Source organism: Bos taurus, chromosome 19, assembly GCF_002263795.3.
Source record: "Bos taurus isolate L1 Dominette 01449 registration number 42190680 breed Hereford chromosome 19, ARS-UCD2.0, whole genome shotgun sequence".
Lineage (NCBI taxonomy): Eukaryota > Metazoa > Chordata > Mammalia > Artiodactyla > Bovidae > Bos > Bos taurus.
In genome coordinates, this window is record NC_037346.1 from 50,142,794 (window position 1) to 50,168,876 (window position 26,083).

Sequence of the window (26,083 nt, forward strand, 5' to 3'; positions counted from 1 at the left end):
GCACTAGGTCTTAGTTGCGGCACGTGGGATCTTTGATCTTCGTTGTGGCATGCAGACTCTCATTTGCATCATGTGGGATCTAGTTTCCTGACTGGGGATCGCACTTGGGCCCCCCACATTGGGGACTTGGAGTCTTAGCCACTGAACCACCAGGGAAGATCCTAAATTCTTTTTTACCTTTCCTCTACCATCCCCTGCCCAGCTGCTAACCCCACAGGAGTGTTGAGCTGTCTGTCCGTGGTTTGGCCCCGCCCCTTGCATTTTGGCATTCACAGGAAAATCCTGATAACTTACATTTGTTTTAGAGTACATGCTTTTCCTGTGGCTGCCATAACAAGTCATCACAAACCGGGGAGCTTGAAATAGTAAGAATGTGTTCTCTCACAGCTTGGGAGGATGAAGCCCAAAATCTAGGTGTCAGCAGGGCCGTGCTCCCTCCCAGGCTGTAAGGGGCATCCTCCCTGTCTCTTCCAGATTCTGCGAGTTTCTGGCATCCTTTACCCTCCTGGGCATGCAGATGCATCAATTCTAGTCTCTGCCTCTGTCCTCATGTCCTCTTCCCTCTGTGTCTATTGTCCCCTCTCCTTATACAAACACCACTTATTGGATTAGAGCTCACCCTGTTCCCATATGACCTCATCTAATGTCAGAGACATCTGCAAAGACCCTATCTTTAAATCACAGGTCACATTAACAGGTCCGCTGGGTTAGGATTTAAACATATCTTTTTAGGAGACGCGATTTGGTTCACAACAGAGGTTGTGGGGTTTTGTCTTTTCTGTTTTTCCTTTTGCCATCCTGGTTGCTATCTGCTTTGTGAGGGGATATGGGGGAAATTCAAGATCTATGCTGCTGCCACCACGCCGCAACTCAGAACCCATGGTTGAGTTCCAAAAATGTATGTACAGAATACTGTTCACAACTTCATAACCAAACCCGAGGCAAAGCGATTCTCTAGAGAAGAAAGGGAGCTCTTACCTCCGAGAGGTAGCAGACCTTTGGCGGGGCTCCTTTCAGGTCCAGATGAACTAGTCGCATCTTAAATGGTGAGGAACCCGACATCCCACTATTTTTTGAGAAGTCATATAACTAAAAAATCTCTTTTCTGGGCACTTCTTCCTAGTGAAGAAATTCAGAGTTATATCCTTCCAATGTCTGTTTCAATTCTGATATGAACTAGAAGGAAACTCATTTCACCAACACGAAATATATCAAGATGTCTGTCTCCAAGTTCAAATACAAGGACCCTTGTCATACAGCACTGGTTTCCTTATAAGATGGCTATAATCTACAATAATACAAATGACTGCAAAATAATTTCCTGTTTTAAAGACTGTCTTATCCAATATATACTATGCCAGTGAAAACAGGCAAATATCTCTTAAACATTTTTCAGGCCCCACAATATGATGCTTCTGTAGAAAACTGATCCTCAATTTTATTCTACTTTAAATAGTATTAGAAATAATTTGCATTTTTAGAGTTTGAGTCAGCTTGGTTGCAGGGAAGGAGAAACTGTAAAAATTTATCCTAGGTCAGAGAAAACTGTCTAGGATTTAAAATAGGCCATTGATAATTTAAAAACAAGTAAGTCACAAGTTTATCAGTGCTGACTAGTTTATGTTAAACTAGAGGAGGTATCTGGATGAAGCATAAAACACATAGAATTAGACAGGAAAAGGAAAGAAAATCTCTGTATATTGATCATATATTCAGCTCCACAATTCAAACTACTCATTCTGTTCAAGGATTCATAAATCCCTGACCTTAGGGACTTTATAATATAGCAGAGACAATAATATAATGCACATAGAAATCGATCAGTTTGATTGAAAAAAAAAATTATATTCAAAACAATCTCAATGACAAAGTTCTTAAGGCAATTACTTAAATTGCCATCTGAGAAGTGGATGAGTTTAAGACCAAGCATTTTGAAAAACTGAAATGTTTCAAAGCTGAGTTGCTTTACATTTTGAAAAAATAAATAATAAAAAAGAAAACTCTAACAACCCTCCCCCCCGCCCCCGCTATAACCCAAATGTATTTTCCAGAGAATAGAGTTAAAAGAAAAATTTTTGAGCTGAGAAGTCTGTATTAGTCCTGGGTGTGCTTCCTTGTGTTTAGAGAGAAATCTTCTTACTTTTCTATAGCCCTACAGCAGGAATGAACACCGACATCTTACCTGATTCAGACACATTCAGAGTTGTTTACCAAAGTAAGTTGCTGCAAAATCTAAAGGGAAAGGAGACAGAGAAGTCAGTATTCCCTCTTGCAAGTGTGTAGTTCTTTACTTTGATTCCCTCCTGCACGAGGTCTATAGAAATATGATTATTTCAGACTTGCCACTATTGCTATCAGACAACCCGGTACGTAGATCTGCAATTGTCCCAGTCTCTTGGGCTTCTAGGTAAGTTGCCAGGCGATGGTATCTGATTTCCCCAGTTTGGGGATTGTTGGGCAGATCTCTTTTCTTGTTCAATGAGTCCAGATTCCCTCCCCCTCCCCCCGCCCCGTATCAATAAATTACTCACCTTCTTCACACTTAATCTTTATGAATGAACCTCACTGTTAATTCCACTCATTCAGAATCTTAGGTATCTTGACAGGACTGGTTAAGATCTTACTTCTTGCCCACTGGACGGGAAACTGAATGTTGTAAACTAAACAGCAGGCCTCAGATACTAAGCACCAACAGGACCCAGTGCCCTCAGGTGTGGCATGGGCCCAGGGAGAGGAGCGTTGGAAATCCCACAGGAAAGGGTGCGGAGACCCTGGGAGGAGGGCTTGGACACCGCGGGGAGACGGCTTCGAGACTCTAGGAGGAGTTGGAGACCCCGGTAGAGCACGCACGACGGGGCAAGGACACACTTCTGTAGAAGGTTCGCAGGCTCCTCAGGTTCCGCGGAGGTCAGGGGAGGCGGGGTACGGCCAAGGCAGGTGCGCCGCGGGGAGCAAGCCAGGCCCGCGCTCGGTCCCCGCCCTGCCCCGCTCGGCGCTCGACCTCCGATTGCTCAGGCCTGGTCACCAGCTCGGAGGTTGAAGGCTGAGGGTGTCGCTTCGCGTGCCCGGCCGCGCCGGCCTCGCGCTACCTCTCGCAGCGCTCGTCCCGGGCTTGTGGCGGCTCCAGCATTCGGCCTAGTTTCGCGGCAGCGTAGCTAATGGCACCTCAGCGGAGGGGTGCTCCCAAGGCCCCCGAGGGCAGCGGGGCAGCGGAGCGTCGGCGCCAGAGCAGGTACCAGATAGCGCCGGGAGCGCGCGAATGGTGGCATGGGCGGGGCCTGGCCGAGGGGCGGGGCCTAACAGGGGCGTGGTGTTGGGTGGCTGTGGGCACGGCCCGGTCAGAAAAAGGTGGATCTGGTGCAGGCAGGGCCTTTCCCGGAAAGGCACTGCAGTGTGGGTGTGGCCTGGCCGCGAGGGGCCTGGTTTGTGGTTGGGCGAATCGGGCGCCTAGAGGGGCGTGGTCGTCCGGAGGGCGTAGCCTGCAGAATCCCTCCCGGACCGCGCAGGAAGGGGTTGGGCGGAGCTGCGGGTCGGGAAACCTTCCTTGACCTCCTTCCTCCCCAGTGTGGACCGAGGGCTTTGTACCTAAGGCTTTGTGCCGAGACTACGCACGGGGACTGGCACTCAGAGGTCCCCATCGTCTGGTCTCCGTGTGCTTTTCTCAGGGCTGTGCACGTGACGGTTCTCCGTTGGGGGACCCGATGAATGAATAAATGATCTCATCAGGTAGCCTTCGAGGGGATTCTGCCTAAAGCTTTCAGAGCCGGAGTGTATTCACTTCAGGATAAATTACCTTCTCGTCGTGCTTGCCCAATGGGCCATGGACCTTGCTCCAAATCCACTTATGTTTCAGCAAGATTCTCAGTCTGCATTTGGGCCAGCTTACCCTGAACAGGGGTGCTTATTTTGAGGACACCTCAGGGAAGTATAGCTTCCAAATCTGGACCAGGAGGCTGTTTTTTCCCCTCTTGTCTCTACCTCCCTCTCTGTCCCTTTCTGTCTCAGCACCTGGGGTGTCCCAGGCGAAGGTGTCAACAGCTTTGTGCCCACAGTAGGATTTCAGCCCCTGCTGCTGAGATGGGCTGGCAGTCTCCCTGCCCTATTGGAGAAGAAAATACTGGCCCCATTGGAGTTAGGGGCCCACCCTTGTCTAGTTAGAGGAGACCAGGTGGGCTAGAGGCTAGACAGCAGTTCTAGGTGGAGGATGGGGGTCTTTGTGACCTGGGGATCTATGCTCCCTGTTTAAAGGGACCATGTATCCACCCAATATGATCTGACTCAGCTGTGCCCACCTTGAGACTTATTTAATCGGAATTTGTGTGTTAGAAAGTAAAAGTGTGAAAGTGTTAGTCGCTTAGTCATGTCCGACTCTTTGCAACCCCAGGTAGTGTACCCTCCAGGCTTTTCTGTCCATGGAATTCTCCAGGCAAGAACACTGGAGTGGGTAGCCATCCCTTCTCCAGGGGATCTTCCCAACCCAGGGATCAAACCCTGGTCTCCTCCATTGCAGGTGGATTCTTTACTCTCTGAGCCAGCAGGGAAGCCTGTGTGTGTTTTATATATATAGCACTTTGAAATGTGGAGGGACATATAAAAATAGAAGGCAGACTTCCTGGTTTTCAGGAATTAATCATATACTTGAAGACATGAGGTGCACCTCCTGAAACAATGTCTGGATCGCTTTTCTCATTTCTGCCAGTCCTTCAAGCCCTACACATTTTTCTCAGTTAATAGAATACACGACTGTTCAGTTACACATATGAGAAAACACATACACATGTACACAGACACACATATGAGTGGGTATACACCATGCAGACACACATAGATATACGTGTGCATGCACACACACACACACGCACAGAGACATGCCTGCAACTTCTGCATAGACAGTGTGAATCCAACAGTTAACCCAGGTGGTACAGAAAGTGTCTTAGTGTGGAATCATTTCTGTGGTTCTTGCATTCTTTTCCCGGCTGCCTGGTGGTTTCAGTGAAATGAGTTTGATTCGTGTTTACCTTAGTTCACCCTGGTAGCTCAGCTGGTAAAGAATCCGCCTGCAATGTGGGAGACTCGCATTCGATCCCTGGGTTGGGAAAATCCCCTGGAGAAGGAAAAGGCTACTCACTCTAGTGTTTTGGCCTGGAGAATTCCATGGACTGTATAGTCCACGGGGTTGGAAGAGATGGACACGACTGAGCGACTTTCACTGCCTTAGTTCACGTTGTGTGTGAGTGTGCACCCTAGGGCCAGTGCATGGGGTTGTGTCAGTCATCTTCGGATGCAGGCAATGTGATCGATGTCACAGGCTCTGTCAGGATCTCCCAGATGGTTCTCCATGGACATGGCCAGGCTGGGAGGGACCGCGACTAGCAGTTCGTCTTGTCCTCGGGGGCATAGTGAGCCCTGTCTGGTCGTATGGGGCGAGGGGCACATTCCCCACCATGTCCTCGTATGCTGGCAAGTGCCTCTGGATTGATGGAGAGTAGCTCTGATGATGACCAGTGTGGGACCCCTTTAAGGCTGTAACTAAGTGTGGGTGTGGTCTCTGGTCATTGTGATCTGAGTTTTCAGCACACGCAGTTGCCTTCGGGTGACCACAGCTGTTTTCTGTTCTCAGCACCAAGAGTGTCCGGGCGCCTCGGGATGTGCGCAAGAGGTGGTTAAGAGTCGTTGTCCTGGGGTCCTGCACTGCTCTCGCCGCCTGCCTGTTCTGGGGCAGCCTGGGGGGTGATGACGGCATCACTGAGGTCCTGGCTCACCGCAGCGAGATCCTGCCAGGCAGGTTCATCGAGGTGCCCTGCTCTGAGGACTATGACAGTCACCGAAGGTTTGAAGGTACGCAGTGCCAAGGTGATTCAGGAAAGAGCAGCATGTTAACATAGAATTTGGTGTGTTCAAAATGCATCTGTTTTTACTTTGATGAATTGGTGGGAATCAGGTCGAAAGTCATGTGGGGTTGGGGGTACAGGCGGCATTCCTCCCCACTGCCCCCCCACTACGTTGGTTAGCTCACACCTGTTCTGGGGAGTGTGAGTGTTTCAGGCCCCACCAGTGCAGGGGCAGGCCCAGGCTTCACTGCCCAGGCTATGGCCAGTATTTTACTGAGGTGCCCCCCCACCTCAGTGTGGATTCCATCTGGTGGACGAGGTGGTTTGCCTGGAAAGATGTAACAGAATTGGGAAGATATCAATGAACAAGTTGAACTGAGAAGAGGCATTTTCTGTCTTAGGGGATTGTTAAATCAGAAAATGTTGCAACAGGAAACGTGATACCAGGGTCCATCCCACCATGGCGTTTGTCCCATCCTGGCACCTGCCTGCTCTGTGGAGGGCAGCAGTTTTAAAAGCCTAGCCAGAGTGACCAGGTCTTAGAGACAGAACTTATTTTTTCTATTCAGAGCAGCGCTTTGAACTTGAACCAAGAAAAAGATTGCTGAGTCCTTCCACCAAGGGGCACTGTTGTGATGCGCACAAGTTGGGTTAAAGTGAAGGGAGGTGTGTGGGCTCCTTGGCAGAAATGGACATGCCGAGGAACTGGGGTTCCCTTTCCCCTCGGGGGTCAGGAGTGGACAGGTTCTGTTATCGGCATGCTCTCTCTGTCTTGGTGAGCTTTTTTCCTGTAAAGTCCCAGCTTTTGACAAAGTATGTTTTTCCTGTGCTAAGTCACTTCAGTTGTGTCCGGCTCTTTGTGACCCTGTACACTGTAGCCCGGCAGGCTCCTCTGTCCATGGGATTCTCCAGGCAAGAATACTGGAGTGGGTTGCCATGCCCTCCTCCAGGGGATCTTTCCTACCCGGTAATCGAACCTGTGTCTACTGCATTGCAGGCGGATTCTTTACCGCTGAGCCATTATTTCTCCTACCCCTTTAATAATTTATCCACATTAAAAACAGTTGGAATGCGGCAGAGGAGGAGTTGGTGTAGATGGAGATGGGATTTCAGTTGGGAAGGTGAGAAAGTTCGGGAGATGATGGTGGTGATGGTCACGCAACAATGTGAGCGCAGTTAATGTCCCTGAACTGGCTAAAACGGTAAATTGGGGGTTTTATATATATTTTACCAGAAAAACACAGCATCGAAGTCTCTGGACTCCCCCCTCTCACCCTTGTCTCCTCCCATAGCTGACAGGGGCTCTGCCTGCACCGGACTTGTGTGTCTGGGAGGCACATCTGTGTGCTTGTGTCCTGTGCACTTGTGTACATGCACGGCCATCACCACCACTCACAACTCACTTTCTTGCCCAAATGATACTCTTTAACGCTCATTCATATTCAGTGTGCTGTGTCCTGCTGGATTTTAAGGTTTCAAGATTGATGGAACTTGAGTTCTCTCTAACTGCCTGGTAGCTGGAGACCATCACCTGTATGGTACAGAACCAACTTTCCTGTTGGGCTAATATGTTTTTGTTAATGTTGCATGTGTACCTGAAAAAATGTCTGTTTTTGAATGGTTGTTGTGAAGCTCTGACTGTCTCCTAGTCTACACTCCTCTGGGCAAACTGTCTTCTTGGACGTCTTGCCTTGTTCAGTTATCGGGAGCTGCGAGGCGGGTCTCCACCTCAGTGGTGGGCCTGGTGGCTGCCTCACGTGTTTGAACTGATGTCACTTGGTGCTTCTGTTGCCCCTGCATCTTCCTGGTGAATCGCTCCTATTATCAGTCTCTTCCCCTCTCATAATTCTTTTGTCTTTAAGTGTATTTCTTTGTATGATATCACTCCCCAAGCTGCTGTTTGGTTATCGTCGTTTTTGCCTTTATCATCGACCTTTAGGGAGTAACCCTTACAAAAAGCATTTTTGTGTTTTAATAGAACACAGATCTTGTATCAGTAGGGTTATATTTAGCTCCATGGAACTGAGGCACCCCTTCCCTAATGACCCCCAAGTAGAAGTTTATCCACCCAGAGAAAGTCACCCCAGGTCAGTCTGGCTCCCTGTGAGCCCTTTGCACTGAGCCCCCAGCTCTCCCACTCAGCGTGTGGTTTATGTGGTCCCAGGACACCTCCAGGCACGTTCCAGGCAGGAAGAGGGGAAGGAGGATAAAAGCTAAAGGTCAGCCAGCCCAGCGTGTCCTGAGAGTGTTCCATTAGCCACATATCCTGTGGTCCACCCAGCTCGAGACAGCCAGCCTGCCCTTTGCACCAAGACACAGGCACTTGCTGAGCTCATCCATCTCTGGTGCTCTGCCTCATCCTGGGCCCATCCATCTGACCCTGGCCCTGTCCACCCTGACCCTGGCCACTTTATCCCTGGGCCTGTCATGCTGACCCTGGCTGTGTCCGCCCTGGCCCTGATCCTGTCCACCCTGACCCTGATCCCACTTTGCCTCTTTCACCCCAACCCTGGCCCCATCCCCATCCAAGCTCCCCCACCCTTCTCCCTCTAAGCAGCTCAGTCCTGGCTGTAGGACAGAAGGAGGCAGGGGGGAGTGGGTGGGGAGCACCTTAAAGCAGCTCTGCAAAAGGATAGCAGCTACAATTGCAGGCACAGCTTTGGTCATCCAGGAGGGACTTGCCAACAGGTCTGGATCTGTGGTCAGGTTCAAGAATGTCGTGGATGCCTCCTCTGGGCAGAGTGCCTGGTGCTTCCAGAGTGGCCTGCCTGGCAGGGCTGCCAGGAACACAGTGAAATTTGTATGGGAAGTTTCACAGTGAAATTTGATGTAGGGGACGTGCATGTACTGGAAAGTCACCATTGCTTATCTGAAATTCACTCTGACCACGTGGCCTGTAATTTCCAAACCTGGCCCCCTAATCCTGTGAAAGGCAAGGCCCCAACCCACAAAATTCTGTTGTCCCTGAGAAGGGGGGCCCACATGTGAGTCCTTGACAACGGCATGCTTCTCTGTGTCGGGGTTCAGTGGGGGCTGTGTGTCATCCTGACTTGACTCTTTCTAGGCTGCTCCCCGAGGAAGTGTGGCCGGGGCATCAGCGATGCCGTCATCACCAGGGACGAAGCCCGAAGGATTCGCAGGTACACGCATCTCCGAGCTTCTGTCCTGAACAAGTGGGAGGGTGAGGCTGGGGCGGGGAGCAGAGAATTACTACTAAAAGGATGATTTCAAGAGATTCATTTAGAATTCCCTAAGAATTCCCCGGCATACTTCCAAGGGTAAGATGGGCTTTTCTGATTTCCAGGAGGAAAGGCTATTGCCCTCAGTGATGTGGTTGCTGATAGAACCTTCTGGAGGCCCAGGCCCTCTCCAGGGACAGCTGCGGAGGTGGAGAGGGGATGCTCTGTTTTGGTCTATTGGGGAGGTGGGGGGGATGCTCTCCCATCAGCCGTTGAGGGGCCCAATGGACACTTGTATAGAGACAGCGGGTTTACCCAGTGGCCCCAGGCAGTTGCTAGACAATATTTCAGTCTCCTCTCCAAAACTGATTGGGATCAGTCCTCCCACCAGCTCGCCATAACTCATGACCGGGTAGGAGGTCTTACTTACGAGTAGTTGGCATTGGATTCTTTCTTGTCTTTTAGAAGCAGATCTTGGTGCTTTGACTTTTCCGACATGGAGTTCAGACACAGGCATGTGCCTAGTGGAGCAGTGTCTGGTCTGTGTGTTGAGCTGAGTCCCAAAGGGAGACTCTCCTCCTGTTTCTAGATAACCTTGTAGGGGCCAGTTGGGTAGGGGGGTGGTCACTGGTGTGAGGGCTGGATCCAGCCCCTAATCAGTTTCCGGGTGGCCATGAAGCATCTGTCAGAGGACCAGAAGCCCCTGCGTCTTCACTGACATGGGTGGTCCTGTGAGGTCCAGCCCAGAGTACCACATGGCCTCTGCCTCCTGAGCTGGTGATTACAGTCTGCCTCCCAGCCTGTGATGACAGGAGAGAGACTTTCCAGCCCAGAGCAACCCATTCAGCTCAGCACCAGGTCTCTGAACTAAAGATGGAAAGTAAGCCCACTTGTCCCCAAACCGTGTGATAGGATGTTAGTGAGGTGGTGACAGAATACTAACATTTACTCAACTTGAAAGTCGAGTCCTTTGGTCTAAACATGTGATTCTGTCATAAACATTAAGCAACCCATTAACATTGTGTTCGCTGTGTGATTGGTGTGTGTCTAGAAGTATCATAGATGATGCTGTTAACTGAATTCTGACTTAAGATCTTCCCCTACAGCATAGCCGAGAAGGGGTTGTCCCTGGGAGGATCCGATGGAGGGGTGAGTTGTCTGTTGTTCCTGCTTCAGTTTTCTTCTTACCCCTTTGGCTCTGCTCTCCCTCCAAGGGGAAATGAGGGTATAGGATGTTCAGGCCCTCACAGATGCAGTGTACGGACTGTTGTCCACTGAGTGAGACTGCGGGGGGTCCAGCAGTGGCCCCTGAAAAATGCATCCACCCAGAACTGTGATGGGACCTTATCTAGGAAAAGGGTATTTTGCAGATGTCATTAAGTTAAGGGTCTCAAGATGAGATCATCCTGGATTATCAAGGTAGCCCTAGATCCAGTGACAAGAGTCCTTGTAAGAGGAAGGCAGAGGGAGGTTTGAGACTGAAGAAGAGGCCATGTGAAGATGGAGCAGAGTGGAGTGATATGCCACAAACCAAGGGACCCCTGGTGCCACCAGAAGCCCAAAGATTCAAGGAAAGATTTTCCCCTGGTGCCTTCGGAAGGAATGGGACCCTGCTGACCCTTGATCTCAGCTTTCCGGCCTCCAGACCTTGAGACAATGAATCCCTGCTGTTTTAAGCCTACCATTTACAGCAACCACAGGGAACTCAGACAGGCCAGTGCAGCTCTGTAACTCATCCGCTTCCTGGGTAGCCTTGAGAGTCCATCTGTGCGAGCACCTTACATTGGAGTTCTCACGTGGTCCCAGTGGGGATCTTCTCACCCAGTGTGTGGGTCCTAGGGGAACATCTGCTCTCCTCTGGATAGTTCAGTCATTATCTCTATGACTCTTATTCTGCAGACTCTTTCCTTTTGAGTTCTGAAAATTAAGCTTCTCCTTTTATTTTGATTCAGTTCAAGGGGAATATTTATTAAAACCTATTCGTGTGTGGACTCATCTTTTACTCTCTGCTCAGCATTTACGTGAAAAGTTCTGTTGCAGTGAATCATCCAGGTTTAATATCTTTAAGGGCCGTTAACATTTTTTAAGCCCAGATTGTGTTCAAACAAACCCCCTGGGATGGTCATTGCATCAGTGAGAAAAGACGCCCAAACAGGATAGAGGTGGTCCGTGCTCATGCCCCTTCCCCTCTTTTAAGACACGGAGAAGGCCTTCTGGAGGCTGGATGGGCAGGGGTCAGAAACACTGGTGGTTCATTAATGAGTGATGACCCAGCAATTCTGCTCCTGGGCATTTACCCAGGAGAATGAGAGCATCTCCCGTGATAAAAACATTGTCCGCCAGTGTCAGAGCTGCCTTATTTGCAACAGCCCTGAACTAGGAGCCGCCCACATGTCCGTCTCCAGGTGAGCTAGTCACAGGGAGGTGATACGCAGTGAAAGGAGCCAGGCTGAGAGCGAGTGTACCTGCATGACTCCAGGGTCTCCTGTTCTAGAAACCAACCAGCACCCCACACACCTTTGTCCAAATGTCTTGAAACCCAGCCTGTGTGCATTGTCACCCTGACCTGTGTGTGCAAGGATACGTCTTGGGAATTTGTGTTTAACGTTGATGGCTTTTAGAGCTTGGTCATCTGCCAGGCAGCCCTCATGCTACTCTGCCAACATCTTTTCCAGGCATCCATCCTGGACCTGCACTCAGGGGCCTTATCTGTTGGGAAGCACTTTGTAAACCTGTACAGGTGAGAACCTGGGGTGAGAGGGTCTGCCCGTTTTTTATCCGGGGACACCTGAGTGAGGCTTGTGTGTATGGATCAGAAGGGCTTCAAGTCTTGGGGAAAACCTCAACATTTGCCATCAGGCTGTGGCCAAGTGAGGACTGGGAGATTAAGCTTTTCCGAGGGGCTGGGTACTCACTCACCTTGCTTTAGGAAACAGTCTAGTCGGGAAGGGGCCAAGAGATAGGGTTGGAGGGAGAGGTGAGTGGCAGGCCAGGTTCCTAAGAGCTGCCTCCTGAGGGCCAGGAGAAGCAAGAGATCTCCCAACCTTAATAAATGTCACCCCACTTGGTGGCTCAGATGATAAAGAATCTGCCTGCAATGCAGGAGACCTGGGTTCGATCCCTAGGTCTGGAAGATCCCCAGGAGAAAGGAATGGCTACTCACTCCAGTATTCTTGCCTGGAGAATCTCATGGACAGAGGAGCCTGATGGGCTACAGTCCATGGGGTCACTAAGCATTGGACATAATTGAGCAACTAACAGTTTCACCTGCAAGGTACTGCCCTCCCACCCCCCACCCTCTTCTCACACGGTTATTGTAGAAAGAGCAGCTGCAAGATAAGAAGGACCAGCTGATTCTCAAGGACTTGCTAGTTAACTGTAGGAAAGACTGAATTTAAAGGAAACGTGTTAGTCGCTCAGTCACGTCTGACTCTTTGCAACCCCATGGACCGTAACCAGGCTCCTCTGTCCATTGAATTCTCCAGGCCAAGAATACTGGAGTGGGTAGCCATTCTCTTCTCCGGGGGATCTTCCCAACCCAGGGATTGAACCTGAGTCTCCTGCATGGCAGGCAGATTCTTTACCATCTGAGCCACTAGGGAAGACCCAAAGGAAATAAGGAAACATTAATAAAATGTCTCATTTGTTAATACTCCTTATTCTTTTCACAGATACTTTGGGGATAAAATACAAACTATCTTCTCAGAAGAGGACTTCCAATTGTACCGGTGAGGGAAGGAACGCCCGGGTCAGAGGTGGGGAAGGTAGTGGGGGCATGGGAGTGCTGGGGTGAGTACTGCAGAGAAATGGCACTCAGGTTTCTGGTTTTGCACATGATACCCTGTCACATGTGTGTGAACCCACGTGTGTATCTGCTCACCTTTCCTCCTTCTCCAGTTCATGTCTTTTTGTGGTATGGTTTGATATGGGTCCCATGGACCCGTGGAGAATCCTCTTCCAGCTGCTCTGAGTGACACGTGTGTCCTCTTGGCAGGGACGTGCGGCAGAAGGTCCAGCTGGCGATCGCCCAGGCGTTTGGCATCAGTGCGTCTTCGCTGCACCTGACGAAGCCCACCTTCTTCTCCCGCATCAACAGCACGGAGGCCCGGACAGCTCACGATGAGTATTGGCATGCTCACGTGGACAAGGTGAATGCAGCTGGGGCCCGTCCACTGAGGTGCTGTCTGTTCTCATAGTTGGGGTTTTAGATGTTTCCTCTCTGGTGATGCTGTCAAGGAAATAAGACTTGTTTCTCATGTGGTGAGGTGAGAGAAGATGGTGAAACGCATGTTATGGAACAGGAAGGGCCTGGTGGGGACCATCCTTTGCTACTTGTTCCCAGATGCAGAGCTGTCTCTGCCTGATCCGTGAGCTTCATCAAATGTCACCTGACCCGGCCTTGATTCAGCCTTTCTGTTGGGTGGTCTCCCCTTGGATATGCGTCCCCCACCCCTGCCCAGGAGGCCCCCTTTCCCCCCTTTTTTTGTGGGGAGAGACCTCTTGACCAGACTCTCTTGGATTCTGTGGATTCCTCTTCTTTGACCTCCTGTTGTTCCCTAGACACGGTGACACCTAATCTATCAATGTCTTCATCAGCCACAACTGAAGCCCTCTCCCGCCTGCCCCTCAGCCCCACCCTGACCTGCTCGGCCAGCACGCCCAGCATGGCGCCAGGGGAGAGTTGGCCACAGAAACGTCTGAGGGCTGTTGGCGGTCACCCCAGCTGCGAGTGTGCTCAGGTGACCCAGATAATCTCTGCATTGCTTGATGCCGGAACAAAGGAAATAAAGTGAAAAATAAGCCGAGGGTTTGGGCAGAAGCTCGCAGATTGGGCTTCTGCCTGAGATTCGGTCAGACATTGGTGTGTTTATTTAATCTCAACTGTCTGAGCTTGACGGAGGAAGGAGCACTTCCCTGTGGTTAGTGAGACTGAGGAACCCAGTATTTAATTAAGCTAAAGTGAAGCAGCTGCATGTGGCCAGTGGCTCATCTGAGCCAGTGTAGCTCAGGGGGTTCGAGGGGACTCAGGTTGGAAGTTTGGGCATCACCCCGGGTGCTCCCATGGGCTTACGATTGATCACTGGGTTCAGACTCATCCATTTATGATCAAGCTTCCTGTTCACTCTCACCTCACAGGTTTAGCAGCCATTGCCTCATTGAATAATCATTCTGTAGATGCATTATTTCATTAGGGAACCAGGGCTGAGACCTTCAGTGTAAGATCATCATAGACATTGCAGAGGGGAAAACAAGGTTCTATGGGGTTCAGGGCAAAGACATCATGTGCTGAGGACAGATAGGTTCATGCAGCAAATGGGGAAGGGAGTTTGGGATGGAGTCTGGGAGAATTTCCCTGCGTGAAGAAAGAGCAACCCTCTGCATAGTGTGAAGGGTGGGTTTAGAAGAGACAACACTGAAGGTAGCCTGGTTCCTTGATCCACTTTGAAGGAAGAAAGATAAGGGAGATATTCTTCAGGCAGAGAAAGCAAGTCAGTAGTGATGAGCAGGGTGGCCTCAGACATGTTAGAGCTAGGAGGTCTTGTGACAGGGTGTACAGGACCTGGGTGGTTGTCATAGCCAAGGGGTCGCTCATGTATGGATGTGGCAAAAAGGTGTTCTCCCATGAGGGGACTCCAGGAGTGAAGCATCTGCTCCTGGCTGTGAAGCTCTCCAGCCTCCGACTCAGAACAGCTCAGGCCCCACCAGCCTCTGCCATCCCCACGATCTGCCAGAACCTTCCTCCTTCCCAGGCCACTGTGCTCACATGAGTTTGGGGTGGTTCCTTTGCAGTATCTGAGCTGGGTGGGTAGGAGAGGGTGAGGCTACTGGACACCCCCCATCCCGGTCTCTTTTAGGTTCTGTGCAGCTCAGTGGATGTGAGGTTCACTGCTGAAGCAACTCAAGGGCACTGCCCTGAGCTGTTCTCAGGTTTAAGCCACTCTGATATTTGTTTGGTGCCCTGATACCAGATAAGGAGCCCCAAAATGGGGTCTTGGTGGGGAATGTGGAGGGAGCCCAGGTCTGTGTAGAAAGTCCAGCTCCACAGACAGTGCGGTACTGAATTCACCAGAAGGTGACAGGGCCTTGGTCACCTACGCAGGCTGGTGCTCAGCAGAGGGTTTTCTGCCATTGGGAGGGCAGTGTGAGGCCTGGGTTCTGTCCTTCCCTGAGAACCAAGCCCTCCCGCAAGCAGGTGGTGACGTACCCTCGTGCTTTGCCCACAGGTGACCTATGGTTCCTTTGACTACACATCACTACTGTACCTTTCCGACTACCTGGACGACTTCGGTGGGGGGCGGTTTGTGTTCATGGAGGAGGGGGCCAACAAGACAGTGGAGCCAAGAGCAGGTAGGACTCACAGGTGGAATCTGGGGTGCTTGACTGTGCCTTTCCTGGGATGCTGAGTTTACAATTGATTATCTCCTATGAAAATTAACAGGGAAATATGCCAAGGGTTTTCAGTGTTCCCATCTATTCACTTTCCAGCCCCCTCCATTCCCTCCTGCGCATCCAGGTTCCTACAGGTACATTCCTCTTCTGCCTCAGCATTTCATGGTGTGCTGGTCTGGTGACGATTTTCTGAAAATATTCTTATTTCAGCTTTTTTCTAAAGGATATTTTCACTGGAGGTGAAATTCTGGATTGGTGGGTTTTTTCTTTTTTAAAAAACCATTTTCCTTTTCCTCTGGCTCCCTTGTTGCCATCACCACTGTCACCTCCCTGTAGTAGCTGCCTCTTTGCTCTCCACCTGCAAGCTGCTCTCTAGTCTCTGGTTTCAGCAGTTTGACTATGATGTGCCTCAGTGTGAATTTGTATTTATCCCACTGGAAGTATTTATCCTGACAAGCTTATTGGGTTAAAAGTCAAAGTTTTCATCACAGTAGGGAAAGTGGTCATTATTTCTTCAAATCACCTTTTTCTGTACCGATATGAGCTTCTCTTCCCTCCAAAGGTCCAACCTGAGGGATGGATGGTTTCCTGATGTCCCACAGGCCATGAGGAGATTGACTTTTCCTCAGTCTTTTCTTCTCTGTTCTTTGGTGCCTCTGTTTGCAAAGTGTGCAGAAACACTGGGGGCCCCTAGAGACCCCCTACTCTTGCTGCAAGTCAGCGATATTTGATAACCGTGTGTGCAGGGGTGGGAGTGCACGGATGGCATGGATGGGCAAGGAGGCCATTGAGCCCACTGTGCAGACTGGCCTGGCTGCTTGTCTGATGTCTCAGGTGTGATTGAAACTGGAGAAACCAAGGACAAAATGTCCTTTAACAACTTGGGCCTCAGGAAGTGGTGTGACTCCAGATTGCTCTGGGAAAGAGTGTTTCCTTCAGGTCAGGGGCAGCCTGGCTGGTCCAGAGGAGGGTCTGAGTTCCGGGTGTCCCCAGGCCCCGTGCGGAGGTTTCTGCGTGTTACATGTTTTCTTTTGTTCTGCTATTTTCAGGCAGAGCACAGTTCTTTTGTTTACAACCAGAAAACAGTGGACTCTGGGGTAGACTTTTCTCCTCTTTTCAAAGATTTAGCGGTCAAGTTCCTGGCAGTGACCTTTGAAGGGAAATGAAGTTGTCATGGAAAATTTTTAAAAATTGATTAGTTTGTTTGTTTATTTGGCTGCATGTGGTCTCAGTAGTGGTGTGTGGGATCTTTCATTGTGGCCTGCAGGCTTAGTTTCAGGTGGGATCTTAGTTCCCTTACCAGGGATTGAACCCATGTCCCCTGCATTGCAGGGTGGATTACTGGATCACCAGGAAAGTCCCCGTCATGGAACATTTGGTGCTGGGCCACGTGGTAGGAACATGGCATCTGTGGGATCCCAGGGCTCCTCCCTAATGACTCCATTAGGGTCAACTCCATTTGTCCTAAAAAAAAAAAATCTATAGTGGTATATGTGAGGCCAGTTAAATATTGGAGCACATAGACACTGGGTTCTCTGAGCACAGATGGCTGGAGGACCCGCCCACTCCAGGACCTTCAGAAGCCCTCTCCTGTGTCCTGTCCTGGCAGGAGAAGGCAGCTCCCTCCTGCCCTGGGAGGGAGCTATAGGTGTTGGGTGTTTGCCTTGACCTGTTTTTCCTAATTCTCTGTTAAAACATTGTCATCACCCTCCAGGGTTTGGTTTTGTTCCCTGTGTGATTAGAAATAAGATCCTCAGGTGGGCCTGGGGAGGTCACATGGCTTGTAGGGGCCCCTGAGGTGGGTGGCAGGGCCTCACTGCAATTCTAGGCTGACCCACAGAGAGGCTGTGGCCAGACTGGGGCATCCTTCATCCTGCAGGTTTGACTCCAAGCCCTGACTTCCTGCATCAGTGGTTTCTCCAGCCCGCAGGTTCCTTGTGTCCCTGAGTCGGCCTGAACGCAGGTCCTCTGAGGCCCGGCCATGCGTGTGACCTCGAGGTCATGCTTTGTTCTCCCTTCTCCCAGGTCGGGTATCCTTCTTCACCTCCGGGTCTGAGAACCTGCATCGGGTGGAGAAGGTCCACTGGGGCACCCGCTATGCCATCACCATTGCCTTCAGCTGCAACCCCGACCACGGCATCTCGGACCCAACGCTCACGTAGCCCCCTCAGGCGGCCCGCCCAGCAGCCCTGCCCGGAAGCAGCCACGCTGGACGTGCACCCCTCCCCTCCTGCTCAACTCATTTCTACCATTTCCACTGAACAAGGTGCCTTATGAATCATCCCAAATTTTGATTTGCTAACGTTTGATCATTTTTCAACTGTGAGTAAGTAGAGGGGACCAGCTTCCCCTCACAAGGATCAGTGTTGACTGTACTGTGCTGACGTGGGGCTTGGGAGCTGGCAGGGCAGCCACTCCCTCCTTTCTCAGGAAGGAGTCCTGTGCCCAGGGTGGAGTCCCTATTTGTCAGCAGACAGAGGGTCATTCCCTGGCCACTGGAGACCAACTTAAGTGCAGATGAAGCCAAGTGGGGCCAGCAGCCTCTGCTCGGGGAAGCAGAATCAGTGATCATGACACCTTGAGAAGGTTCTGGGAGCAGGCAGCTCCAGGGGCAGCAATAGTGGGGCTGGGAGGGCTAACAGTGCTGGATTCTGGATGCAGGTGAGCATCTGATATTCTGGTAGCTCTGTGCAGAGCACCCCAATGCTGCCGGCCCCTGAGAGTCACCCTGACGCTGTGTTCATGCCAGGCTGGGCTCTGCTCCATCACCGGCCAGGGTCCCTGACACAAGCCTGAAGTGTGCTCCCAGTGTGGCCATCCTCAGCTCACCCGGGATTTCCTGTCCAGCTGAGGGTCTGTCTGTGCAAGTTCAGGTCTTTACAACCCCCTCCTCGTCTCAGAACCATCCATGCCTTTTTCGTAAAAGTAATGGTCATGGGAGCCAGGAATGGTAAATAGACCAGCCGTGGGGGAGGCCTAGGCAGCACAGCCCAGGGGGAAGGTCGTGTTCATCAGTTGGCTTCTGCCAGGGTTGGGCAAGTTTCACGGCTGCCCTACAAAGCATCTGGCCTTGGGTTTGGGTACCTGCTGGGAGAAGAGTTAGTCATCCTGCTCCACCTGCCTTGAGAGAGCCCCAGAAATGGCTGTGGGGGCAGGACTCTCCTGGCCACCCTGACCCGGGAGGAACCGCAGCACCTTCTCCTCCGCCCACCCAGTGTGAACACTTGCCCCCTGTGTTACAGAAAGCTGCACCCTTGGCCACCACAACCCCACGGGTTCCCCAAGCTCTGCAGCCACTGGGCTCCAGGGAGGGGCAGAGGTTCTGGACCCTGGGATGAGCCCTTGTGAGGCCCGTAAGGCTTTAGTGAGGGTCTGGAAGCTGGGACCCTTGGGTCTGCACCTCGGTCTGCCGGGAGTCCCTCCTGCTGGTGGGTGATGATATGCATGTCTCAGCACTGTGGGCCTAGCTTCCACGTGCAGACGATGACGTGGGGTGTGCTCCCCTCTAGATCGGGACGACAGGTTGTGGGGAGGTGGGCCCTCCATCCCCACAGGAGCCTGGATCGTGGTTCCTATTTCTAAAGGACTTCAGGCAGATCTGGGAAGGATGAAGGCAGGCTCTGGGTGGAAGACCGGGGTGACCTTAGGGTCGCAGTGCTTGGACACACTGTCTCTAGGTTGGACCAGCAGCCTCAGTCTGTGCAGGAAAAGCTGTCTCCTCCCGTCCGGGTTGTCCTCTGGCTTCTCCCAGTTTGGCTTTTCAGAGGTTGGTTGCTTTGGCCTCGGAATGGGATGCTGTGAACTCTGATAGGGAAGCCCAGCATGGGCCTCTCTTTGTTCTGTAACTTTTGAGTTATCTGAGTGACGCTGTACCCTCAGTTTGAGGATGGGCAGACGTCCCTGGGTGTTCCATGGCCCACATGGCCACTTGCTACATCTCAGGGCGGTCGTGGTGGGGCGGGCGTGGGTCTGATGGTTAAGTTGTGGTTGAAGTGTTTTAGAAATAACTAAGATACTGGTTTTCATTGACAGTCTTTGCTACTTATCCTATTCATACTCATCACAGAGGTTCTTGGACAAAGAAATAAAGATTTGGGCAAAAACAAAAATGTCCTTCATTTAAAGAAAAAATGTGTAAGCCCCGGAGATGTATGTGCACGTGCTGGGTGGCCCCCAGCAGTGCTCACCTGGGGCCTCGTGAGCTCCTCAGTCCTGCAGGGAGGTCCTGACCGAGGGTGGAGTCGTCTGTTCCAGGGAGAAATGGGGGTCCCGACATACCCTCTGCTGAGTGACTTATTTCCTATTAAAAAGTGTTTAGCGTCTGAATCAAAGAAGGTGAGCATTGGTCTCACTGCTGGAAAGAGGGGCTTGCCACTCCGGCTCTGCTGGCGAGCCAGCCACCAGGGCCAGGCCTGAACACGGCTGAGCCTCCATGAGAGTTGAAGCCGAAACGTCAGGTCTGGAGCTGACCCAGTGGGATGGGACCTGAGCTGGCCTTCCTCCCTCAGCTGCAAGTTACCTTTCCTGCCCTGCACAGGAGAAAAGGGCAAGAGATTGCAGAAGCGGCCGCAGTGTGCCAGGGAGGGCTTCCAGGGCAGGTGTGGCCCCACCAATTGTGCGAGAGTTGGGCTTGGCCAGAGCAGGGACGGTGGGGTCGCTTGTGTCCACCTTGAGGCTGGCTTTGCCTCTCACAGCCTGGCATCTCCGCTGTGCCAGGCCTCTGCCTTCTTACCGGGTGGGCAGGTGCAGCTTATGCCTCACCCAATGCAGTGGTGCCTGGGCCTCAGGGCAGCCTGGGAGGAGGAGGGTCTCGGGGTTTGGGGAAGCTTGGAAGGTGCTCGGCAGCAACAGATGGCAGGACCAGGCGTCAGCACTAGCAGGCAGGAAGGACGTGGCTGTGCCATCCCCATGATTTGTGTGAGGCCCATGGGCAGGCGCCGCAGAGCAGGGGGCTGTGGCTTCAGGGGGTTGTTGCAGGGGCCACAGGGCTGTTACTGGAGGGATAAGGGATTTACGGAAATCTCCACAGCTGTCCACCCCATCTCAGGGCTGATCCAGAGCAAAACACCAGTCTGTTTGTTCCCCTTCGAGTTACAACTGGAAGCGCCTTGAAGGGTCTTGGGATCCATGCTGGTTCTCAGTCTGGATCTTCTAATCCTGGAGCCACTTCTCTTCCCTGTTCTCCCCTCCAGCATGGTCTTCACATGAGACTGGGACCAAGCCACCCCCGTCCCCCCCAGCCCTCATCCCCCAGGCAGCACCAACTCCCGGGCACCTTGTGGGCTTGCACTGTGGGGCCTTGGGTGGGCCTTATGGGCTTGTGCCAAGGGTTTTCTCATGCTGTCTAGGGAAGTGGTCCCCATTGCCGGCCCCCTAATTGGTGGCATCTCTGCCCTGCCCACTGGGTACTGGCTTATTTGCCTTCTGAAGTCACAGCATCTCAGGGCCTCCCACACCTTCTAGAGGTTTTCACAGAGAGTAGGAGTGTGGGGACACTTCTGCTCACCCCTGAGACTAGGCAACCAAGGACCTAAGACTCTAGTGATGTGAGTCCCCAGTGACGCAGCCTCTTCCAGAAACCAAGCCAGTCACACCAAACTCTGGGCCCTGGCAGTGCTCAGCCTAGGAAGGAGGGGCTGTGGTGGAGTGGGATGGGCAGCAGGTGGGGGCAGCAAGATTTTATCCCCTAGCATGTGTACAATCTGAGACACATTGACAGATTACAAAGCAATACTTTGGAAGGAATGATGCTAAAGCTGAAACTCCAGTACTTTGGCCACCTCATGTGAAGAGTTGACTTATTGGAAAAGACTCTGATGCTGAGGGCAGGAGGAGAAGCGGACGACAGAGGATGAGATGGCTGGATGGCATCACTGACTCAATGGACGTGAGTCTGAGTGAACTCCGGGAGTTGGTGATGGACAGGGAGGCCTGGTGTGCTGCAATTCATGGGGTCACAAAGAGTCGGGCATGACTGAGCGACTGAACTGAACTGAACTGAAAGCAGATGAGATGGAATAGCAGATTGAGGCCAAGCAGGGCAGAATACCAGTGAACCAGACATCAGTCAAACTTCAGACTGGAGACTCCTGGTGGCCCCGGGGAAGAGGGAGACATCCTCAGTCCACATCCAACCCATCTTGGGGTCTCCTTGGACGCACTGACATGTAAATACCAGTTTCTTATCTTGATCTTGAGTTTCAGGAGAAGTGTAGTGCCCCCATTCCTCCCCGGAGGAGACCCTCCAGGCTTCTGCCATCCCAGCGCCTCCCACCCCTCAGTTACCCCTCTGTAACTGTTCACCCCTGGGGGCCTGAACCCCCACCTCCTGGCCAGCACACCGTGCCCTGCAGAGTAGTGGGAAGGGTCTGGACCAGGGTGGATGGCTGTGCTCTATCTCCTGCAGATCTGTGGGCCCATCTTGATGTTCCTTCCATCTCAGCACCTTTGAGGCCAAGCAGATCCCAGTGGACCTGGGGGTGCAGGCCCCCCTTCCTGAGGCCATCAGGGACACCAGTCCCACCTGCAGCTTGGGGGTCATGGCTACTAACCTCTATCCCAGTGGACCCAGAAGGCGGGGGCTTAGAATCTTGCTGTGGCCACACACCTGGCCAGGTGCCCAGCTTGAGCCCCTTGCCCCTGCCAACTGTCCCTGGGTTTCCTAGACATGGGGGGAACTCACTCATCTCCTCTCATTCCCCTTGATAAAGAACAGACAGCTGGGGAACACTCAGGAAGGACCTCATTCCTGAAAAATTCTGGTGAACAGGGAGGAGGAGGAGGGGAAGGGAGAGGAAGGGGTGGTGGGTGGACGCTGTCCAGGGTCTCTGCACACCCAGGGTGGGTCCTGGACCAAGACCTCCTTCCCAGGAGAAAGCGGGCCGTGTGCTTATACCTGCTGCCTGCTCCCAGAGTCGCCAGCCCCCAACGCCCTCCCTGCCCACCCCACATAGCCAAACCTGCCCCTCCCCCTGCCCTGTAGGGACTCTGAGGCACTAGCAAGGTTTGTGGGGTGGAGGGGATGTGGCAGGGAGTAGGGGCCGAGCAGTGGGTGTTGTAAGGTGAGCGCAGAGAAAAAGAGAGTGAGCGGGATAGTCAGGCAAGAAAAGGAAATTTATTAGAGGGAAGAGAGAGGGTGACTGGCTCTTAAGGAGAACCAGTGTTCTCTCTTTCTGACGGAGTCCTTCTTATACCCCACCAGTGAAAAATTCTCTGAAGGGATGGTCACATAGCCAGATGTCTGGAATCTGGTGGTCTTGCAGCTCTGAGAAGATAGGTGCCAGTGAGATAACAGGATGCCGTTTGGGCAATTTGGTCAGTCTCACGGATCACTGTGATTTATTCTTTGTGAGGCTGACATAATGAGCCGTCTTATCAACGAGACCCCATGCGGGCCCTATCGCATGTTCTCCTGTGCCTGTGTCTCTATGAGGACAGTGCAGGGTCGGGGTGGGGTCGCTGTTTCCTGGGGACCCCCGCCCTCCATGCCCACCAGCTCCTCGGAACCCTCGCTGAGGCCTTGCATCCATGGTGTGTGGGTCTTGCCTCCTGGGGCCAGGCTTCAGGCACAGACCCCTCATAGGGGGATTTGGACCCCTCAGCTGGGTTCAGGACCTGCCCAGGAGACCCCAGCTGGCACCCCAACTTCACTGTCAGCTCAGGCGGCCCTCCCATATCTGTCACAGGTGGGGATGCAGGCTCACGTTACTCCTTTAGCACCTCCCCCATCCCTGTAGTCATTCATGCACCAGGACTACCTCCTGGCCGCGTCTCCCGGGCTTCAGCTGCCCGCTGGCCAGCCTGGTGTATTGTGGGGTACACACGGTCCATCCTAGCTCTGCCGACGCTTGGGGAGGACGCAGGATGAGGGGAGGAGTGGGGAACATTGGGAGACCAAGGGCAGAAATGGAGGTTCCCCATCCCCCACCAGGCCCCAGGCCTGGCCTCAACTCGTCACAGCCCTGGAGAAGAATCTTGGCACGGGGCAGCCAACTCTGATGCCCAGGCAGCCTCGGCATTTCACACTGACACACAGTTTTGGGTTGAGATCAGGCTCTGGGCTTTCAATCACACTGCGGGGTGCCTCAGGCCATGAAGGGCAAAGGGGAATAGACCCACTGAGCTGAGAATGGGTGCTCCTGGCTCCTTGTGGGTCCCGCGTGGCCTGGTTCCTCAGCTGTGAAGTGGGAATAAAGAGAATTTTGTAAAAACAAAAGATGACCCAATGGTGAGCTTGCTTGAGGGGCCCTCCTGGGGGGCCAAGGAATTTGCACATGGAGGAAGGGCAGAGGGGTGGACTGGAGTTCCTGGGCCGCAGAACACCCAGCTGCCTCCTGGCTCTGATCCCGCTCAGCACTCAGGCCCACCAGGCCTCCGTCTCCACAGCTCCAGGAGGGGAAAGGTGGCAGGACAGAGCCATCCCGCCTGGGGGCCCGCCCTGGGCAGCTCAGGGGATGGGGCTCTCCTAGCTTGGCCCCAGGAGAACCCCCCACCCCACCCCCTGCATGGGCCTGGGCCCTCGGCCAGCCTGGGAAAGGCAGGAGTCTGGTGCTCTTGGCTGCTGGCTGTTGGCAGCCTCTCGGTCTTCCTGCTTAGAGCGTCATCTGTCTGGAATGCCAATGGAAAAACCTGCTCCTGCAGGTGGCCCTGGGGCTCTCAGATTCCCAGTTTGGTGGTCTGTGGGTGTATAGGGCCCAGGCTAGACTCTGGCCATCCCTACCTCCTGCCTGGGGTGGGAGCTCTCCCCTTCTGCTAACTGAGGTCCCTCCTGTCTTGCCTGGTGGGTATGTAAGTGGAGGTGCCTGTGAGCCGAGGGCTTTCTCCAGGATGGAAAGGAGCCCCAGCATTCTGCCCCCCAAGCCTGGCCCTTCAGGTGGGCGTGTTCAGGCATGGAATCAGGTCAGAGTTCAGGTCTCTACAAATTGGCTGGGCCACCCTACCAGGCAGGGCCACTGTCGCTGGTACTGCCCACCCCCGAACTCCATTTGATAAGGATGGTCTACAAAAGCAGAGAGAGCTCCCTGGGCAGGTAAACAGCGGTGTCTACTGGTTGTAGGTGCAACCTGATTCCCAAAAAATGAGTTCCTGAAAAAATTAGGAATAGCGGAAACTTTGGACTGTGTGTGTTTCTTTGTTGATGAGAAATTTACACCAAGTGCGCGGTCTTGGGCCTGCAGCCGGCGACTAGGGCACTCTGTGTGCTGGTGCGAGAGCTGGGCTTTCTCTGCCTCCCACCCCTGGGGACCCACGGGAGATTGGAGGGCGGGACTCAGGGCACAAGTTTGTGGACTGGGACAGGCCACTCTCCTGGGTCTGAAAAAGCCCGCGGGTCAGCAACCAAATCCTGGCCAAGGCTGAGCCTCTTGGAAACTGTCCGGCCTGTGGGGCAGGAATGTGCCTGCACCTGGTAAATCCATCACCCGAGCCTCCACCACTAGGCTCCTGGATGCCCCTGCCTCCTGCGAGCTTGGCTGTGAACTCGGCTGTGCACTCATCCGGCCCTGGTTCCTTCCCCCCTCCACCATCTCCAGGAAGACAGAGGACAGAATATGGAAGGGCAGCAGGTCCCTAGCAGAGGGACACAGTTTGTCCATTCATACATTCATTCATTCCCCAGTGGGTGCCAGCCACCACTGTCCTAGTCACAGGCCCCACAGCCTGCCTGATCACTGTCCCCGCTCCTTGTTTTCGCTATAGGAACTGCGGGGAGTGGGGTGGGAAAACTCAGGGAAGAGGGTGCAGGGGGTGAGGATGGGATGGGGAGACATGCCCATAGGCCTGGCCCTGATGCAGTTGGGCACCCAGTCCCCATGGCTCTGTGCCCAAGGTCTTCTAGAGGAGCTTCACGCACCAACCCCAGCAAAGACCTCCCCATCCAGCCCGTACCCTATTAACCCAGATTCATGGGAGCCCCGCTGGAACAAAATCCATATTCACAAAACATTCCATTGGAGCACAGTTAGTGTCTCACAGAGGGATCCCAGCAATCTTCTCTGAAAAGAAATTCATTCCCCCGATGCAGGGTGGGGGCTGGGGGTGGTCCTGGGCAGTGGTCAGGGACCCAAGTCAGTGTAATGGTGCTTTGTAAGCTGTCAGGAGCACTGTGGGCTGAGCCTGGCCTTGGTGTTTTGCCTCCTCATCTGCAAGTCTGGAGGTTGGGTGTCTGGCATTTAAATGCCGAGACCTCATCCATCACCCTGAGTGACCTTCAGCCTGAATGCTCATCCATCAGACAGTCGACAGCCTGCTCATCCCCACCGCTAACCACCACTGCCCTGGAGGCCTGGGCTGGACTCAGACAGCAGGTCCTCTTAGCTCCTGACATACTGTGCTGTGGGAGAGGAGCACTCGCTGCACCTCCCATCCTCCCTACTCACTTCCACCCCCTCCCACTCCTCTCTCCCCCATCCCCTCCTCCTCCTCTCTTCCTCCATCCATCCCCTTCGCTCCTCCCTCCCTCCCACCTCCCTTTTCCACACCCACTACTGGCCCCTCTGCCCAGCAGGGCGGTGGCCCCAGGTGAGACCTCCACCTGGTTTCCGGAGCTCTGGGTCTGACGCTTGTAGAGTGGAGAGGGACACTGTCCCCGTTTTCTGGAGTGGTGGCCCGTGTCCTGCTCCCTCTGTCCCCGGTTGCGTGGAAAGCAGCTCCGTGCACAGCCTGGTGGTCCCCTGTTCAGGAAGA

General features: G+C 53.0%; 2 protein-coding genes and 1 long non-coding RNA gene across 4 annotated transcripts in view; 1 reads left to right on the plus strand and 2 right to left on the minus strand.

The window, feature by feature from the left end:
* Window positions 1–3,263, minus strand: part of HEXD (hexosaminidase D) — a 15,975-nt gene extending 12,712 nt beyond the window's left edge. The window contains exons 1-3 of one of the 2 annotated variants that reach the window (NM_001101864.2): window positions 2,532–3,263; window positions 2,183–2,232; window positions 979–1,119 (exon numbers count right to left, since the gene is read on the minus strand). In NM_001101864.2, the coding sequence (NP_001095334.2) occupies window positions 979–1,062 (84 nt within the window). In that variant the 5' untranslated portion in view covers window positions 1,063–1,119; window positions 2,183–2,232; window positions 2,532–3,263. Of the gene's footprint in view, window positions 1–978; window positions 1,120–2,182; window positions 2,233–2,531 lie in introns of those variants that run through there. The other variant, XM_059877843.1, reaches the window with a different exon arrangement.
* On the plus strand, window positions 3,027–19,509 carry OGFOD3 (2-oxoglutarate and iron dependent oxygenase domain containing 3). The gene is made up of 9 exons (XM_002696108.6): window positions 3,027–3,232; window positions 5,621–5,838; window positions 8,896–8,971; window positions 10,117–10,159; window positions 11,686–11,750; window positions 12,682–12,738; window positions 13,005–13,158; window positions 15,235–15,358; window positions 17,426–19,509. The coding sequence occupies exons 1-9, from the start codon at window positions 3,159–3,161 to the stop codon at window positions 17,560–17,562; spliced, it is 948 nt and encodes a 315-aa protein (XP_002696154.1). The 5' UTR covers window positions 3,027–3,158; the 3' UTR covers window positions 17,563–19,509.
* Window positions 19,510–22,528: 3,019 nt separating this feature from the next.
* Window positions 22,529–26,019, minus strand: LOC132343106 (uncharacterized). The gene is made up of 3 exons (XR_009491786.1): window positions 25,932–26,019; window positions 23,158–23,576; window positions 22,529–22,664 (listed from the first exon to the last, which is right to left on the minus strand). It is a non-coding gene; the product is annotated as an uncharacterized lncRNA (long non-coding RNA).
* Window positions 26,020–26,083: the final 64 nt, after the last annotated feature.